The 20,402-nt window shown below is 41.2% G+C and overlaps 1 protein-coding gene across 3 annotated transcripts in view; it reads right to left on the bottom strand.

Moving 5' to 3' along the window:
* The window catches only part of CRPPA (CDP-L-ribitol pyrophosphorylase A), a 204,858-nt gene that overhangs the window by 48,541 nt on the left and 135,915 nt on the right, over positions 1-20,402 (bottom strand). The window contains exon 10 of one of the 3 annotated variants that reach the window (XM_069729305.1): positions 8,972-9,037. The exons of the other annotated variants lie outside the window; for them this stretch is intronic. Within the exon in view, the coding sequence (XP_069585406.1) occupies positions 8,972-9,037 (66 nt within the window). The remainder of the gene's footprint in view (positions 1-8,971; positions 9,038-20,402) is intronic. 3 annotated transcript variants of the gene reach the window in all.

Genomic DNA, 20,402 nt, shown 5'->3' with positions numbered 1-20,402 from the left:
TATTCTTGTACATGGGGACAGTATTATAGTAGTTATATTCTTGTACATGGGGGCAGTATTATAGTAGTTATATTCTTGTACATGGGGACAGTATTATAGTAGTTATATTCTTGTACATAGGGGCAGTATTATAGTAGTTATATTCTTGTACATAGGGGCAGTATTATAGTAGTTATATTCTTGTACATAGGGGCAGTATTATAGTAGTTATATTCTTGTACATAGGGGCAGTATTATAGTAGTTATATTCTTGTACATAGGGGCAGTATTATAGTAGTTATATTCCTGTACATAGGGGCAGTATTATAGTAGTTATATTCCTGTACATAGGAGCAGTATTATAGTAGTTATATTCTTGTACATAGGGGCAGTATTATAGTAGTTATATTCCTGTACATAGGAGCAGTATTATAGTAGTTATATTCTTGTACATAGGGGCAGTATTATAGTAGTTATATTCCTGTACATAGGGGCAGTATTATAGTAGTTATATTCTTGTACATGGGGGCAGTATTATAGTAGTTATATTCTTGTACATGGGGGCAGTATTATAGTAGTTATATTCTTGTACATGGGGACAGTATTATAGTAGTTATATTCTTGTACATGGGGGCAGTATTATAGTAGTTATATTCTTGTACATGGGGCAGTATTATAGTAGTTATATTCTTGTACATGGGGGCAGTATTATAGTAGTTATATTCTTGTACATGGGGACAGTATTATAGTAGTTATATTCTTGTACACGGGGGCAGTATTATAGTAGTTATATTCTTGTACACAGGAGCAGTATTATAGTAGTTATATTCTTGTACACAGGAGCAGTATTATAGTAGTTATATTCTTGTACACAGGAGCAGTATTATAGTAGTTATATTCTTGTACACAGGAGCAGTATAATAGTAGTTATATTCTTATACATAGGGGCAGTATTATAGTAGTTATATTCTTGTATATAGGGGGCAGTATTATAGTAGTTATATTCTTGTACATAGGGGCAGTATTATAGTAGTTATATTCTTGTACATAGGGGCAGTATTATAGTAGTTATATTCTTGTACATGGGGGCAGTATTATAGTAGTTATATTCCTGTACATAGGGGCAGTATTATAGTAGTTATATTCTTGTACATGGGGGCAGTATTATAGTAGTTATATTCTTGTACATGGGGGCAGTATTATAGTAGTTATATTCTTGTACATGGGGACAGTATTATAGTAGTTATATTCTTGTACATGGGGGCAGTATTATAGTAGTTATATTCTTGTACATGGGGGCAGTATTATAGTAGTTATATTCTTGTACATGGGGGCAGTATTATAGTAGTTATATTCTTGTACATGGGGACAGTATTATAGTAGTTATATTCTTGTACATGGGGGCAGTATTATAGTAGTTATATTCTTGTACATGGGGGCAGTATTATAGTAGTTATATTCTTGTACATGGGGGCAGTATTATAGTAGTTATATTCTTGTACATGGGGACAGTATTATAGTAGTTATATTCTTGTACATAGGGGCAGTATTATAGTAGTTATATTCTTGTACATGGGGGCAGTATTATAGTAGTTATATTCTTGTACATGGGGACAGTATTATAGTAGTTATATCCTTGTACATGGGGACAGTATTATAGTAGTTATATTCTTGTACATAGGGGCAGTATTATAGTAGTTATATTCTTGTACATAGGGGCAGTATTATAGTAGTTATATTCTCGTACATAGGAGCAGTATTATAGTAGTTATATTCTTGTACATAGGGGCAGTATTATAGTAGTTATATTCTCGTACATAGGAGCAGTATTATAGTAGTTATATTGTTGTACATAGGAGCAGTATTATAGTAGTTATATTCTTGTACATAGGGGCAGTATTATAGTTGTAATACACTTGTACATCAGTCCTTATTATGTATGTGATTGATATAGCAGCTATATTAGATGAATACATTGAGTTTCCGCTCTGGTATGTGTAATGATATAAATGTTATGTTTCGCTTCTCCGGCTTTCTGCTTCTGTATAACTATGGCTGATGGAGAACTCTAGACTATGGCGACGTTTTCAGGTCACATTGGAGGGAGCGCAATCATATCTATAAGCGTCTTGTACAAACACCGGGGAGGCAGACGGAAATACCACGTTTCCCTTGTTTGCCTGGTGATGTTGCCTGCACTAGTCTGGATTAGTTATGTCTGATAACAGCAGATGTTGTACTCCGGCCAAAATGCAAACAATTATTTTTGTGGACCCATGTGCACAGTCGCAGCTTTTCCTGGGTATTCCTAAAGGTCACTTACATTATAACGTGCCTGATCAAATATCGAGTATTTCAGAAGCCACAGAGTTGCTGTGACAATCAATCCCATCACTCTGGGTGATGCGGTATTTACTTTTGCACATTTCAAAAAATGTCCAGTGAAAGATATTATTGGTCAATTACCATGATAATATAATAACAAATAGAATAAATAAAAATTTCTACAGCTATATTCTATTTATATACTAATATAATGTCCAATCCTATATAGATATATATCAGGGAGAGCTTAGTTTCACTACTTGCAGTACCACGTCTCACCACAGATATAATCTATAGATACCATGCAACAGCGCCACCACCCATTAGATGTAATGATGCCTAAAAATTCTTCTTTAACATCAAATTATAATGATCTAACCAATCTAGAAACATTGCTAATGGTTTTGCTCTCGTCCAGGAGAAAAATCATTTATATAATATCTTCTTTGTGTTTGGCTGTTTCTTATGTTGTGTTTTATGGGCTGAATTTGATATTTTTGGCTGATTCATCAATTGTTATCCCTAATAACCTCCCTCTCCAACATCACTGAAGGAGATCTTACTCGCCTCTTTTCCAAATCGCACCTCACCACCTGTGCACTTGACCCCATCCCCTCCAACCTGCTCTCCAACCTCACTAACATGCTCATTCCAGCCCTAACCCATCTCTTCAATCTATCGCTATCTTCTGGTACCTTCCCCTCGGCCTTCAAACATGCCACCATCACACCCATCCTCAAAAAAGCTAACCTTGACCCAACTGCTATGCCCAGCTACCGCCCCATATCACTGCTCCCGTTTGCTTCAAAACTCCTTGAGCTGCATGTCCATGGTCAACTTTCCTCCCACCTCTCTCATCTAACTTTCTCCTTGACGACCTCCAATCTGGCTTCACTCCACCAAAACTGCCCTGGCAAAAATTACTAATGACTTACTCACATCCAAAGCTAACAGACAGTTCTCCATCCTCCTCCTTCTCGACCTGTCCTCTGCTTTTGACACAATCGACCACTGCCTACTGCTACAGATTCTTTCTTCCCTCGGCATCAAAGACCTTGCCCTGTCCTGGATTGCCTCATACCTTTCCGACCACACATTTAGCGTTTCCCACTCCCACACTACCTCCTCATCCCGCCCTCTGTTGGAGTCCCTCAAGGATCTGTTCTAGGGCCCCTACTTTTTTCCATCTATACCCTTGGCCTAGGACAACTCAAAGTCCCATTGCTTCCAGTACCACCTGTATGCGGACGACACTCAGATCTACCTCTCTGGCCCAGATGTCGCCTCTCTCCTGTCCAGAATCCCGCAGTGTCTGTCAGCCACATCCTCCTTCTTCACCTTTCGCTTCCTAAAACTCAATGTAGACAAAACCGAACTCATCATCTTTCCCCCATCTCACGTATCCCCCCTACCTGATCTATCTATTATGGTAAACGGCATCACTCTCTCTCCCGCACCTGAAATCCGCTGCCTCAGGGTAACTCTCGGCTCTGCCCTGTCCTTCAAACCGAACGTCCAAACTCTTGCCACCTCCTGTCGCCTCCAACTCAAAAATATTGCCAGAATCCGTTCCTTCCTTAGCCCACAATCTACCAAAACTCTTGTGCATGCCCTCCATCTCCCGCCTCGACTACTGCAACACCCTCCTCTGTGGCCTCCCCGCTAACTCTCCTGCACCTCTGCTGTCTGTCCTCAACTCTGCTGCCCGGCTAATCCACCTCTCTCCTCGCTACTCCCCTGCTTCTCCCCTCTGCAAATCCCTCCACTGGCTCCCAATTCCCCAACGAATCCAGTTTATACTACTAACACTGATCTACAAAGCCATCCACAACCTGTCCCCTCCCTATATCTCTGAACTAATCTCCCAATATCTTCCCTCACATAATCTCCGATCCTCCCAAGACCTCCTTCTCTCCTCCACACTTATTCGTTCCTCACACAACCGCCTCCAAGATTTCTCCCCAATATCCCCCATCCTCTGGAATTCCACGCCTCAACACGTCCGACTATCCACCACCCTCGGCTCCTTCAGACGGAACCTGAAAACCCATCTCTTCAAGAAAGCCTACAGCCTGCAATAACCATTCTGCTGCCTCACCATCGCCAAAGCCGCCGCCTCGCCCCTACCTTCTGTCTCTTCCCCACTATCCCATAGAATGTAAGTCCGCAAGGACAGGGTCCTCTCCCCTCTGTACCAGTCTGTCACTGTAAATTTGCTTACTGTAAACGATATCTATAACCCTGTATGTAACCCCTTTCTCATGTACAGCACCATGGAATTAATGGTGCTATATAAATAAATAATAATAATAATTGTAACTTTTCAGAAAAGTTGTAACGTTTTTGACAAATGCACTCAGATCCTATATATATATATATATATATATATATATATATATATATATATATATATATATATATATATATATATATATATATATATATATATATATATATATATAATGAAAAAAGGAACAGCATCAAAACACTACCTTGGAATGACGTGCAAAGCTTTCCAAACCACTATTGCAGGTGGTTCAAGTATAAAGGAAAAAAAGGAAAACAGCACAACAAAAAATAAAAAAATGTGGACTTTAATGCCTGAACGGCGTGGCAACGTTTCGGATATGTTATCCTTTCTCAAGCCACTTTGCCACGCCGTTCAGGCATTAAAGTCCACATTTTTTTTATTTTTTGTTGTGCTGTTTTCCTTTTTTTCCTATATATATTATATATAATAATAATATAATAATAATTTTTATTTATATAGCGCCAACATATTCCGCAGTGCTTTACAAATTATAGAGGGGACTTGTACAGACAATAGACATTACAGCATAACAGAAATCACAGTTCAAAATAGATACCAAGAGGAGTGAGGGCCCTGCTGCTCGCAAGCTACAAACTATGGGGAAAAGGGGAGACACGAGCGGTGGATGGTAACAATTGCTTTAGTTATTCGGACCGGCCATAGTGTAAGGCTCAGGTGTTCATGTAAAGCTGCATGAACCAGTTAACTGCCTAAGTATGTAGCAGTACAGACACAGAGGGCTAATACTGCATAAAGTGTATGAGAACATGATGCGAGGAACCTTTTTTTTTTTTTTTTTTTTTTTTTATTATAAATAGGCCACACAGGGATCGTTAGGTTAATGCATTGAGGCGGTAGGCCAGTCTGAACAAATGAGTTTTTAGGGTACGCTTAAAACTGTGGGGATTGGGGATTAATCGTATTAACCTAGGTAGTGCATTCCAAAGAATCGGCGCAGCACGTGTAAAGTCTTGGAGACGGGAGTGGGAGGTTCTGATTATTGAGGATGCTAACCTGAGGTCATTAGCGGAGCGGAGGGCACGGGTAGGGTGGTAGACTGATACCAGGGAGGAGATGTAGGGTGGTGCTGAGCCATGGAGTGCTTTGTGGATGAGGGTAGTAGTTTTGTACTGGATTCTGGAGTGGATGGGTAGCCAGTGTAATGACTGGCACAGGGTAGAGGCATCGGTGTAACGGTTGGTGAGGAATATGATCCTGGCTGCAGCATTCTGGACAGATTGGAGCGGGGAAAGTTTGGTAAGAGGGAGGCCGATTAGTAGAGAGTTACAATAGTCCAGACGAGAATGAATAAGTGAAACAGTCAGAGTTTTTGCAGAGTCGAAAGTAAGAAAAGGGCGAATTCTAGAAATGTTTTTGAGATGCAGGTAAGAAGAGCGAGCCAGTGATCGGATGTGGGGGGTGAATGAAAGGTCAGAATCAAGGATGACCCCAAGGCAGCGGGCATGTTGCTTTGGAGTAATGGTGGAACCGCATACGGAGATGGCAATGTCAGGCAAAGGTAGGTTAGTAGAGGGAGAGAATACGAGGAGTTCAGTTTTTGACAGGTTTAGTTTCAGATAGAGGGAGGACATGATGTTAGAGACAGCGGTAAGACAATCACTGGTGTTTTCTAAAAAGGTCGGTGTGATATCAGGAGAAGAAGTGTATAATTGGGTGTCGTCAGCATAGAGATGGTACTGGAAACCAAATCTACTGATTGTTTGTCCAATAGGGGCAGTATACAACGAGAAGAGAAGAGGGCCTAGGACTGATCCTTGAGGAACCCCAACAGTAAGGGGAAGGTGAGAGGAGGAGGAACCAGCAAAACATACAGTGAAGGATCGGTCAGAGAGATAGGAGGAGAACCAGGAGAGAACGGTGTCCTTGAGGCCGATGGAGCGGAGCATAGTGAGGAGGAGCTGATGATCCACAGTGTCGAATGCTGCAGAGAGATCCAAGAGAATTAGCATGGAGTAGTGACCATTAGATTTAGCTGTTAGTAGGTCATTAGAGACTTTAGTGAGGGCAGTTTCAGTAGAGTGTAAAGAGCGGAAGCCAGATTGAAGAGGGTCGAGAAGAGAGTTATCTGAGAGATAGCGGGTAAGACGGGAGTGGACCAGGCGTTCGAGGAGTTTAGAGATGAAGGGAAGATTAGAGACAGGTCTATAATTAGCGGCACAGTTTTGAGCGAGGGATGGTTTTTTAAGTAATGGATGTATGATGGCATGCTTAAATGAGGAGGGAAAAATACCGGAAGTGAGGGAAAGGTTGAATATTTTTGTTAGGTGAGAGGTGACAGCCGGGGAAATGGACTGGAGGAGATGTGATGGAATGGGGTCACTGGTGCAAGTGGTCGGGTGAGAAGATGCAAGGAGCCTGCTTACTTCTTCTTCTGTAACTGCTTCAAAGTCAGAGAGTGAACTAGATGCAGTGGGGGAGGGAGGACAGTGCATGGTATGAAGAGATTGGGAGATGATTTCCTGTCGAATGTGGTCAATTTTTTCTTTGAAGTAATTGGCCAGATCGTCAGCACGGAGATCCGTGGTTGGGGCCTGCTCTCTTGAGTTGAGTAGGGACTGGAACGTGTCAAAGAGACGTTTAGGGTTATTGGACAGGGAGGTGATGAGGGTGTTGAAGTAGGTTTGTTTGGAGAGGTGAAGGGCAGAATTGTATGTCTTTAGCATGAACTTATAATGGATGAAATCTTCGGGTAGATTAGATTTTCTCCACAGACGTTCTGCGCACCTGGAGCATCGCTGCAGGAAACGTGTTTGCAGCGTGTGCCACGGTTGTTGCCGTCTGTGCCGAGTTGGCCTATGTATAGGAGGAGCAGCTTCATCCAGAGCACTTTGCAGGGTTTCATTGTAATGCTTCAATGCAGAATCAGGACATGAGATGGAGGAGATAGGGGCCAATGAGGACTGCAAGTTCTTCATAAGTTTCTGGGTGTTAATGGCCTGTATGTTTCTATAAGTGTGGAAAGTGGGGGTGACCTGAGCAGGATGGCAGTTCTTGATAGAGAATGAAAGAAGGTTGTGGTCAGAGAGCGGGAGAGGGGAGTTTGTGAAATCATCCACTGAGCAAAGTCGGGAGAAGACCAAGTCAAGGGAGTTTCCATCTTCATGTGTTGGAGAGTTAGTATGCTGCGAGAGGCCGAAAGAGGAGGATAGAGATAAAAGGTGAGAAGCAGATGGGGAGAGGGGAGAGGCAATGGGGATGTTGAAATCACCCATGATAAGGGTGGGGGTGTCACAAGAGAGAAAGTGTGGAAGCCAGGTGGCAAAGTGATCCAGGAACTGATGAGAGGGGCCGGGAGGACGATACACCACCGCCACTCGCATGGAGAAGGGGACGTAGAGTCTGACCACATGGACCTCAAAGGAAGGGAAGACAAGTGAGGGTACTTGGGGGATAACTTGGAAAGTACATTTGGGTGAAAGGAGCAGGCCAACGCCTCCACCTGCTCTGTTGTCTGATCTTGGGGTATGAGAAAAGTGTAGTCCACCATATGAAAGAGCAGCAGCAGCGGTGTCTGACTGCTGGATCCAGGTTTCAGTAAGAGCCAGGAGATTAAGAGAATTAGAAAGGAAGAAATCATGAATATATATATATATATATATATATATATATATATATATATATATATATATATATATATATATATATATACATATATATATATATATATACACACACACACACACACACACACACACTATCATGTCTTCATTTTTATTTTTTGCAACATTTTAGTGGAATATGCAATTTTTTTGTGCTAAAAAAAAAGGTTAAAGATAGAAAAAGCATTTGTTTATTTTGTGCAAAATTCATGAACATTTTGAAGAATGTGAAGAGTAAGAATCAATCAAAACCAAAAGACAAAAAAATAAAAAAGATGAATGAAGAGCATAGAATGTATGTTGGATCTTTTTCTGAAAATAGCCTGCAGTGTAAAGAATGGAGGATTCTTTCAGGCATTTGTAGATTAGTTCTGTTATGATTTTAGTTTGTTTCACCTACTCAAAACTGTATAAAAAGCTGCAATCACAGAACCCATCTGGACATAGACATGGAAACCCAGACTGAATCCTCCATGCTTTACACTGCTGGCTGCACTCATGTCATTTAATAACTTTATTATTCTGTTATATATTTTTAGATTTGTCAGTCCTGAAGATGAGTTAGCATTGGTCTGTTATATGGCTAATCAAAATACCGACTGCTCAGCAGAACCGCTATAATGACGCCCTGTTATGTTGGATCGTAGGCTTCTTCTTACATTTCCTTACTCCAAAAACTTGCAGTCCCCATGCAAAAAAAACCAAACCTCTATTCTGGAGTATTCTTTCTCCATACCTCTACAGTGCGCGGTTCCTCTGTAGTTCTGCCTGTCCTGATGCAGCATCTGACTGCGCGGAGCCGCTGGTTATCATGGTGGACACATTCGGTATCGTTATCGCCGTAAAAAGTTCGATCGAAACAAAAAAATGATCAAAAAAAAAAAATACGTTAATTGTCATAAACAGAAAAAAAATCAAAATGACAAAATTTCAATATTTTATAACCATAAACTTATTAAAATATCAATATTTAGACCTCGCCCTCCCCCCAAAAAAAAATTCTGTATCGTGTGATCAAAACATTAAAAAATGCACCCTAAAACTTACCAATTTAAAAAAAAAAGCTCGACAAAAAAATAATAAAAAAAATTGAAAAATCCTCAGACGTTACAGGTGTCAAAAAAATGGCAACACAAACCATACACATGTTTTATAAAGATAGTAAAGTTTAAAAAATAAATAAATAAAAATACACCGTGTCAAAAATTCATTATGGGAACCAACCGCTCACAAGACTGAGCGTTCCCGGACATGCTCAGAAACCCGCCCCGCAGGTGATTTTACGCAAATTTCATCCACTGTGATCGTACTGTACAACGCAATTATTTGCTATTTTGTTACTACTGTTTGCTATGCTTTTGTTACTGATCGTGGCCACGCAGACTGACATTAGTTCTGGGGATTAGAGGACCCCAATTCCCCACATGGCTGGGGGTCCCACGTATATTAGGCATTTATAGCTCTATCCATAGATATGCTGTGAAACCAGAACACATGAGCTGCGCGCACAGTGAACAAGCCCGTAGAGACATGTTCACACCACCAAGAGACTTGAAAACACAAAAAAGCACAGTAAAACCAAAAACACACTGTAGCAAAAAAAAAAAAAATCACAGTGGACAGCAAGTGCTAGTAAAAAGATGGAAAAAACAGGGTATTTGGTTGATACGTTTTTTTTTAAATACATCAGATAGGGATTGCATACATTAGTTAGGACTGCTCTGATATGGGTATACCTTGACGTTTGGTAGAGCGGCTTAATATACATTTTTTGCAAAAAACGTATCAACCAAATACCCTGTTTTTTTCCATCTTTTTACTACACTTGCTGTCCACTGTGATTTTTTTTGCAACAGTGTGTTTTTGGTTTTACTGTGCTTTTTTGTGTTTCCATAGATATGCTGTGTCTGATATGGGAAGATCAAATCAACCAATCGAGTTCACTCTCAATCCTCCGAAATTACAGAGAAAACATTCAAAAGTAAATAAAAAAATAATAATACGGTAATAATAATTCAAACTGAACCTCCTCCTGACAAAAAGAAATGGCCCCGGTGAAAATGTCATCTGTCACCATTTATATGAGCAAATACACAAACACATTCCATAGAATATGAAGTGATCGTGTGATCGTCAGTAGTATAGACAAGGCTCCCGCCGCCGGGCACGCCAACTTATCAACAGATACTAATTACGGTATGTGTTTGCTTTCTGTTGGTTCCAGCTACCTTGCCGGCATCCAGGTTTCCATTTTAGATTTCGTTTATATACATGAAATTCCAAAAGAACACTGATATAATCTGTAACTCTATAAACTCCTTCCTAACAGTCTGAAAAGGTGAATGTGGTCCCAACGGTGAACACTGTATAGTATGTACACAGAAGAATCCTACAGAGAAGGACAGACATTATTGTGCTGATCACAGACACATTGTGTGTTATATACTCAAGAGCTGCACTCAGTGGTACATAGGGCATACAGTACTACATTACCCAACATGCACTTGTCCCGATTCACATCCCGAATTAGGCTACGCGCATAGTCCAGGTAATCCCGAGTGTTCCACGGCGATCTCATGTAGAACAGTCACATCAGGAGATGTGACCGCTCTACCCGGCCGCAGGCGATACACTGACAGGAGGTAATCGCTCCCGCAGTGTATCACTGAGCCGCCGTGAAAGTTCACTGCAGTTCATCAGCTGATCAGCACCGATGCTATCACTTACGGTGCTGCTGCGTGAGAACTTTCCCAGTTTTGGCCAAACATTTTAAGCGACAAAAACTGGGTTTATTAGAGCGGCAATTTCCATTATGATCAGAAAAACAGCAAAAAAAAACTTGTCAGTCCTTGCATTGAGAAAGTGATAAAAAGGATAAAGCAGCTGATATTACTCTGTAATTTTGCTTGAATTAATATGAGACTACTGGTCGCGTTATCTGGGAATTGGTGCGTGAAAATATTGTCTTCTTCTATTAACTACGTTACATCCAAAAAAAAAACATGTGCAGTCATCATTAAATTAGAGACACTCTAACAAGCAGCAATGTCCTTGCCTGTAAAGCCCTTTTGATACAAAATAACCATTTATTGGATAATCAAGAAATTCCAAGAGAGAGGCTCAACTGCCATGAAGAAGGCTTCGAGGTGCCCACGAAAGTCCAGTAAGTGGTGGGACCATCTCCCAAAGAGGATTCAGCAACGGGACAGATTTATCACCAGCACAGAGTTTGATCTGACATGGGTATGTTCAAGAATATAAACTACTATAATACTGCCCTGTAAGAAGGCACTTCGCCGAAACGCACATTGGGGCAGTGGCACCGCAAGCTCCAGGTTGTATCAGGCATTTATTACATATCTCCTTTTTTTGCTCTTTGGTTTACAACTTTGTTTTGACTCCACCACTTTTTAATTATTTGTTTACACTTCACATTTGTTTTACTTTGTATGGGAACACTTAAATGCACATGCACTTATAACTCTCAGCATTATACAATCTGTTTATTTTTGCCTGCTTGTTGCCTGTTTTTGATTGTAGTTCCACACTCTGGTCAGTTACTTTCATTACCTTCCTCCTCAGCCATATGTGGTTTTTATGTTGTTCTTAAATAAAGGTTTACACTTTATAACTTGTTTTTTGGGCGCTTTTCTACTACTATAATACTGCTCCTATGTACAAGAATATAACTACTATAATACTGCCCCTATGTACAAGAATATAACTTCTATAATACTGCTCCTATGTACAAGAATATAACTACTATAATACTGCTCCTATGTACAAGAATATAACTACTATAATACTGCTCCTATGTACAAGAATATAACTACTATAATACTGCCCCTATGTACAAGAATATAACTACTATAATACTGCCCCTATGTACAAGAATATAACTACTATAATACTGCCCCTATATACAAGAACATAACTACTATAATACTGCCCCTATGTACAAGAATATAACTACTATAATACTGCCCCTATGAACAAGAATATAACTACTATAATACTGCCCCTATGTACAAGAATATAACTACTATAATACTGCCCCTATGAACAAGAATATAACTACTATAATACTGCCCCTATATACAAGAACATAACTACTATAATACTGCCCCTATGTACAAGAATATAACTACTATAATACTGCCCCTATGAACAAGAATATAACTACTATAATACTGCTCCTATGTACAAGAATATAACTACTATAATACTGCTCCTATGTACAAGAATATAACTACTATAATACTGCTCCTATGTACAAGAATATAACTACTATAATACTGCTCCTATGTACAAGAATATAATTACTATAATACTGCTCCTATGTACAAGAATATAACTACTATAATACTGCCCCCTATGTACAAGGATATAACTACTATAATACTGCCCCCTATATACAAGAATATAACTACTATAATACTGCTCCCTATGTACAAGAATATAACTACTATAATACTGCTCCTATGTACAAGAATATAACTACTATAATACTGCTCCTATGTACAAGAATATAACTACTATAATACTGCCCCTATATACAAGAATATAACTACTATAATACTGCTCCTATGTACAAGAATATAACTACTATAATACTGCTCATATGTACAAGAATATAACTACTATAATACTGCCCCCTATGTACAAGAATATAACTACTATAATCCTGCCCCTATGTACAAGAATTACTACTATAATACTGCTCATATGTACAGGAATATAACTACTATAATGCTGATCCTATGTGTTATGGCTGGCAATCAGGCAACACAGCGTGCAGTAATCAGCGCACATACAGAGATCTGGCAAAAACCCAAAACAATAGGACGAGCTCTGAGACGTGGAATCTCTGTAGACTGCAGTACCTGAACTGTCCTCACACAACTGGAAGCAGCAGTGGATTGCGCCTAACAACTACCTATGCAACTCGGCACTGCCTGAGGAGCTGACTAGCCTGAAGATAGAAATACAAGCCTGACTTACCTCAGAGAAATACCCCAAAGGAATAGGCAGCCCCCACATATAATGACTGTTAGCAAGATGAAAAGACAAACGTAGGAATGAAATAGATTCAGCAAAGTGAGGCCCGATATTCTAGACAGAGCGAGGATAGCAAAGAGAACTATGCAGTCTACAAAAAACCCTAAAACGAAAACCACGCAAAGGGGCAAAAAAGACCCACCGTGCCGAACTAACAGCACGGCGGTGCACCCCTTTGCTTCTCAGAGCTTCCAGCAAAAGATAATAACAAGCTGGACAGAAAAAACAGAAAACAAACTAGAAGCACTTATCTAGCAGAGCAGCAGGCCCAAGGAAAGATGCAGTAGCTCAGATCCAACACTGGAACATTGACAAGGAGCAAGGAAGACAGACTCAGGTGGAGCTAAATAGCAAGGCAGCCAACGAGCTCACCAAAACACCTGAGGGAGGAAGCCCAGAGACTGCAATACCACTTGTGACCACAGAAGTGAACTCAGCCACAGAATTCACAACAGTACCCCCCCCTTGAGGAGGGGTCACCGAACCCTCACCAGAACCCCCAGGCCGACCAGGATGAGCCACATGAAAGGCACGAACAAGATCTGGGGCATGGACATCAGAGGCAAAAACCCAGGAATTATCTTCCTGAGCATAACCCTTCCATTTGACCAGATACTGGAGTTTCCGTCTAGAGACACGAGAATCCAAAATCTTCTCCACAATATACTCCAATTCCCCCTCCACCAAAACAGGGGCAGGAGGCTCCACAGATGGAACCATAGGTGCCACGTATCTCCTCAACAACGACCTATGGAATACATTATGTATGGAAAAGGAGTCTGGGAGGGTCAGACGAAAAGACACCGGATTGAGAATCTCAGAAATCCTATACGGACCAATAAAACGAGGTTTAAATTTAGGAGAGGAAACCTTCATAGGTATATGACGAGAAGATAACCAAACCAGATCCCCAACACGAAGTCGGGGTCCCACACGGCGTCTGCGATTAGCGAAAAGCTGAGCCTTCTCCTGGGACAAGGTCAAATTGTCCACTACCTGAGTCCAGATCTGCTGCAACCTGTCCACCACATAATCCACACCAGGACAGTCCGAAGACTCAACCTGTCCTGAAGAGAAACGAGGATGGAACCCAGAATTGCAGAAAAATGGAGAGACCAAGGTAGCCGAGCTGGCCCGATTATTAAGGGCGAACTCAGCCAACGGCAAAAATGACACCCAATCATCCTGGTCAGCGGAAACAAAACATCTCAGATATGTTTCCAAGGTCTGATTGGTTCGTTCGGTCTGGCCATTAGTCTGAGGATGGAAGGCCGAGGAAAAAGATAGGTCAATGCCCATCCTACCACAAAAGGCTCGCCAGAACCTCGAGACAAACTGGGAACCTCTGTCAGAAACAATATTCTCAGGAATGCCATGTAAACGAACCACATGCTGGAAGAACAAAGGCACCAAATCAGAGGAGGAAGGCAATTTAACCAAGGGCACCAGATGGACCATTTTAGAAAAGCGATCACAGACCACCCAAATGACAGACATCTTTTGAGAAACGGGAAGGTCAGAAATGAAATCCATCGAAATATGTGTCCAAGGCCTCTTCGGGACCGGCAAGGGCAAAAGCAACCCACTGGCACGTGAACAGCAGGGCTTAGCCCTAGCACAAATTCCACAGGACTGCACAAAAGCACGCACATCCCGCGACAGAGATGGCCACCAGAAGGATCTAGCAACCAACTCCCTGGTACCAAAGATTCCTGGATGACCGGCCAGCACCGAACAATGAAGTTCAGAGATAACTTTACTAGTCCACCTATCAGGGACGAACAGTTTCTCGGCCGGACAACGATCAGGTTTATTAGCCTGAAATTTCTGCAACACTCTCCGCAAATCAGGGGAGATGGCAGACACAATGACTCCTTCCTTGAGGATACTCGCCGGCTCAGATAACCCCGGAGAGTCGGGCACAAAACTCCTAGACAGAGCATCCGCCTTCACATTTTTAGAGCCCGGAAGGTATGAAATCACAAAATCAAAACGAGCAAAAAATAACGACCAACGGGCCTGTCTAGGATTCAAGCGCTTGGCAGACTCAAGATAAGTAAGGTTCTTATGATCAGTCAAAACCACCACGCGATGCTTAGCACCCTCAAGCCAATGACGCCACTCCTCGAATGCCCACTTCATGGCCAGCAACTCTCGGTTGCCCACATCATAATTACGCTCAGCAGCAGAAAATTTCCTGGAAAAGAAAGCACATGGTTTGAACACTGAGCAACCAGAACCTCTCTGTGACAAAACCGCCCCTGCACCAATCTCAGAAGCATCAACCTCGACCTGGAACGGAAGAGAAACATCAGGTTGACACAACACAGGGGCACAGCAAAAACGACGCTTCAACTCCTGAAAAGCTTCCACGGCAGCAGAAGACCAATTAACCAAATCAGCACCCTTCTTGGTCAAATCGGTCAATGGTCTGGCAATGCTAGAAAAATTACAGATGAAGCGACGATAAAAATTAGCAAAGCCCAGGAATTTCTGCAGACTTTTTAGAGATGTCGGCTGAGTCCAATCCTGGATGGCCTGAACCTTAACCGGATCCATCTCGATAGTAGAAGGGGAAAAGATGAACCCCAAAAATGAAACTTTCTGCACACCGAAGAGACACTTTGATCCCTTCACGAACAAGGAATTAGCACGCAGTACCTGGAAAACCATTCTGACTTGCTTCACATGAGACTCCCAATCATCTGAGAAGATCAAAATGTCATCCAAGTAAACAATCAAGAATTTATCCAGATACTCACGGAAGATGTCATGCATAAAAGACTGAAAAACAGATGGAGCATTGGCAAGTCCGAACGGCATCACCAGATACTCAAAATGACCCTCGGGCGTATTAAATGCCGTTTTCCATTCATCTCCCTGCCTGATTCTCACCAGATTATACGCACCACGAAGATCAATCTTAGTAAACCAACTAGCCCCCTTAATCCGAGCAAACAAGTCAGAAATCAATGGCAAGGGATACTGAAACTTAACAGTGATCTTATTAAGAAGGCGGTAATCAATACACGGTCTTAGCGAACCATCCTTCTTGGCTACAAAAAAGAACCCTGCTCCCAATGGTGACGACGATGGGCGAATATGTCCCTTCTCCAGGGACTCCTTCACATAACTGCGCATAGCGGTGTGTTCAGGTACGGACAAATTAAATAAACGACCCTTAGGGAATTTACTACCAGGAATCAAATCGATAGCACAATCACAATTCCTATGCGGAGGTAGGGCATCAGACTTGGACTCTTCAAATACATCCTGAAAGTCCGACAAGAACTCTGGGATGTCAGAAGGAATGGATGACGAAATAGACAAAAATGGAACATCACCATGTACTCCCTGACAACCCCAGCTGGTTACCGACATAGAGTTCCAATCCAATACTGGATTATGGGTTTGTAGCCATGGCAACCCCAACACGACCACATCATGCAAATTATGCAGTACCAAAAAGCGAATAACTTCCTGATGTGCAGGAGCCATGCACATGGTCAGCTGGGCCCAGTACTGAGGCTTATTCTTGGCCAAAGGTGTAGCATCAATTCCTCTCAACGGAATAGGACACCGCAAAGGCTCCAAGAAAAATCCACAACGTTTAGCATAATCCAAATCCATCAGATTCAGGGCAGCGCCTGAATCCACAAACGCCATGACAGAATATGATGACAAAGAGCACATTAAGGTAATGGACAAAAGGAATTTGGACTGTACAGTACCAATAACGGCAGAGCTATCGAACCGCCTAGTGCGTTTAGGACAATTAGAAATAGCATGAGTAGAATCACCACAATAGAAACACAGTCTGTTCAGACGTCTGTGTTCTTGCCGTTCTACTTTAGTCATAGTCCTGTCGCACTGCATAGGCTCAGGCTTACTCTCAGACAATACCGCCAGATGGTGCACAGATTTACGCTCGCGCAAGCGACGACCGATCTGAATGGCCAAGGACATAGACTCATTCAAACCAGCAGGCATAGGAAATCCCACCATTACATCCTTAAGAGCTTCAGAGAGACCCTTTCTGAACAAAGCCGCTAGTGCAGATTCATTCCACAGAGTGAGTACTGACCACTTCCTAAATTTCTGACAATATACTTCTACATCATCCTGACCCTGGCATAAAGCCAGCAGATTTTTCTCAGCTTGATCCACTGAATTAGGCTCATCGTAAAGCAATCCCAGCGCCTGGAAAAATGCATCAACATTACTCAATGCAGAATCTCCTGGTGCAAGAGAAAACGCCCAGTCCTGTGGGTCGCCGCGCAAAAAAGAAATAATAATCAAAACCTGTTGAATAGGATTACCAGAAGAATGAGGTTTCAAGGCCAAAAATAGCTTACAATTATTTCTGAAGCTCAGGAACTTAGTTCTGTCACCAAAAAACAAATCAGGAATCGGAATTTTTGGTTCTAGCATCGATTTCTGATCAATAGTATCTTGAATCTTTTGTACATTTACAACGAGATTATCCATTGAGGAGCACAGAGCCTGAATATCCATGTCCACAGCTGTGTCCTGAAGCACTCTAATGTCTAGGGGAAAAAAAAGACTGAAGACAGAGCTAAGAAAAAAAAATGATGTCAGGATTTCTTTTTTCCCTCTATTGGAAATCATTGAATTGGCTCCTTGTACTGTTATGGCTGGCAATCAGGCAACACAGCGTGCAGTAATCAGCGCACATACAGAGATCTGGCAATAACCAAAAACAATAGGACGAGCTCTGAGACGTGGAATCTCTGTAGACTGCAGTACCTGATCTATCCTCACACAACTATAAGCAGCAGTGGATTGCGCCTAACAACTACCTATGCAACTCGGCACTGCCTGAGGAGCTGACTAGCCTGAAGATAGAAATACAAGCCTGACTTACCTCAGAGAAATACCCCAAAGGAATAGGCAGCCCCCACATATAATGACTGTTAGCAAGATGAAAAGACAAACGTAGGAATGAAATAGATTCAGCAAAGTGAGGCCCGATATTCTAGACAGAGCGAGGATAGCAAAGAGAACTATGCAGTCTACAAAAAACCCTAAAACGAAAACCACGCAAAGGGGCAAAAAAGACCCACCGTGCCGAACTAACAGCACGGCGGTGCACCCCTTTGCTTCTCAGAGCTTCCAGCAAAAGATAATAACAAGCTGGACAGAAAAAACAGAAAACAAACTAGAAGCACTTATCTAGCAGAGCAGCAGGCCCAAGGAAAGATGCAGTAGCTCAGATCCAACACTGGAACATTGACAAGGAGCAAGGAAGACAGACTCAGGTGGAGCTAAATAGCAAGGCAGCCAACGAGCTCACCAAAACACCTGAGGGAGGAAGCCCAGAGACTGCAATACCACTTGTGACCACAGAAGTGAACTCAGCCACAGAATTCACAACACCTATGTACAAGAATATAACTACTATAATACTGCCCCTATGGACAAGACTATTATTATAATACTGCTCCTATGTACAGGAATATAACTACTATAATACTGCTCCTATGTACAAGACTATTATTATAATACTGCTCCTATGTACAAGAATATAACTACTATAATACTGCCCCTATGGACAAGACTATTATTATAATACTGCTCCTATGTACAAGAATATAACTACTATAATACTGCCCCCCTATGTACAAGAATATAACTACTATAATACTGCTCCTATATACAAGAATATAACTACTATAATACTGCCCCTATGTACAAGAATATAACTACTATAATACTGCCCCTATATTCAATAATATAACTACTATAACACTGCTCCTATGTACAAGAATATAACTACTATAATACTGCCCCTATGTACAAGAATATAACTACTATAATACTGCCCCTATGTACAAGAATATAACTACTATAATACTGTCCCTATGTACAAGAATATAACTACTATAATACTGCCCCTATGTACAAGAATATAACTACTATTATACTGCTCCTATGTACAGGAATATAACTACTATAATACTGCTCCTATGTACAGGAATATAGCTACTATAATACTGCTGCTATGTACAAGAATATAACTACTATAATACTGCTTCTATGTACAAGAATATAACTACTATAATACTGCTCCTATGTACAAGAATATAACTACTATAATACTGCTTCTATGTACAAGAATATAACTACTATAATACTGCTTCTATGTACAAGAATATAACTACTATAATACTGCTCCTATGTACAGGAATATAACTACTATAATACTGCCCCTATGTACAAGAATATAACTACTATAATACTGCTTCTATGTACAAGAATATAACTACTATAATACTGCCCCTATGTACAAGAATATAACTACTATAATACTGCCCCTATGTACAAGAATATAACTACTATAATACTGCTTCTATGTACAAGAATATAACTACTATAATACTGCTCCTATGTACAAGAATATAACTACTATAATACTGCGCCTATGTACAGGAATATAACTACTATAATACTGCCCCTATGTACAAGAATATAACTACTATAATACTGCTCCTATGTACAAGAATATAACTACTATAATACTGTCCCCTATATAGAAAAATATCACTTTCTTTAGGTTCTTTTGTGCATTTTCAGTCTATTTCTTTGCTGTCAGTCCTGTTACTAGTAGGGTACACCATCCTTTCTCCTAGTAGCTTTTCCTGCTCTCAGCTGTGAAGTGGACGTCATTGTATCCAGTGTAGACAATCCTCTGTAATTGGAACATCCTGGACTCCAGACTGATACATTGTAACAAACTGAAGTCCTATGTGTGGCTGCTCCGTATGCGTTTAGCTCACAGAGCGCGGTCTAGATGGTATATAGCTGAGCAGGACGAGCTACGTACAGATTCGCTGCCTCCTAATGGAAACACAAGTTTCCTTAATGACTGACAGCAGAGTTATTAAAGAAGCTGAAAAACAAAAAGTTTATTATAAAGTTGTGGAAAGTTCTTTCTGAGTTGATTGAGCTTTATAATGGAGAACTGCTTTGGAGACGGATTGCCCCCACTGTGCGTTCTCCCCCGAGGACGCTGGCACTCGGCTCGCGGGGAATTGATAGGCTGCAGCGGTTCAGCTCCCCCATTGTGTGCTGCCGCTGTTCCCTGTCTA

This window comes from Ranitomeya imitator, chromosome 6 (assembly GCF_032444005.1).
Source record: "Ranitomeya imitator isolate aRanImi1 chromosome 6, aRanImi1.pri, whole genome shotgun sequence".
NCBI lineage: Eukaryota > Metazoa > Chordata > Amphibia > Anura > Dendrobatidae > Ranitomeya > Ranitomeya imitator.
Note: the sequence above shows the minus strand (reverse complement) of the source record. Positions and strands in the feature narration are given on the sequence as shown.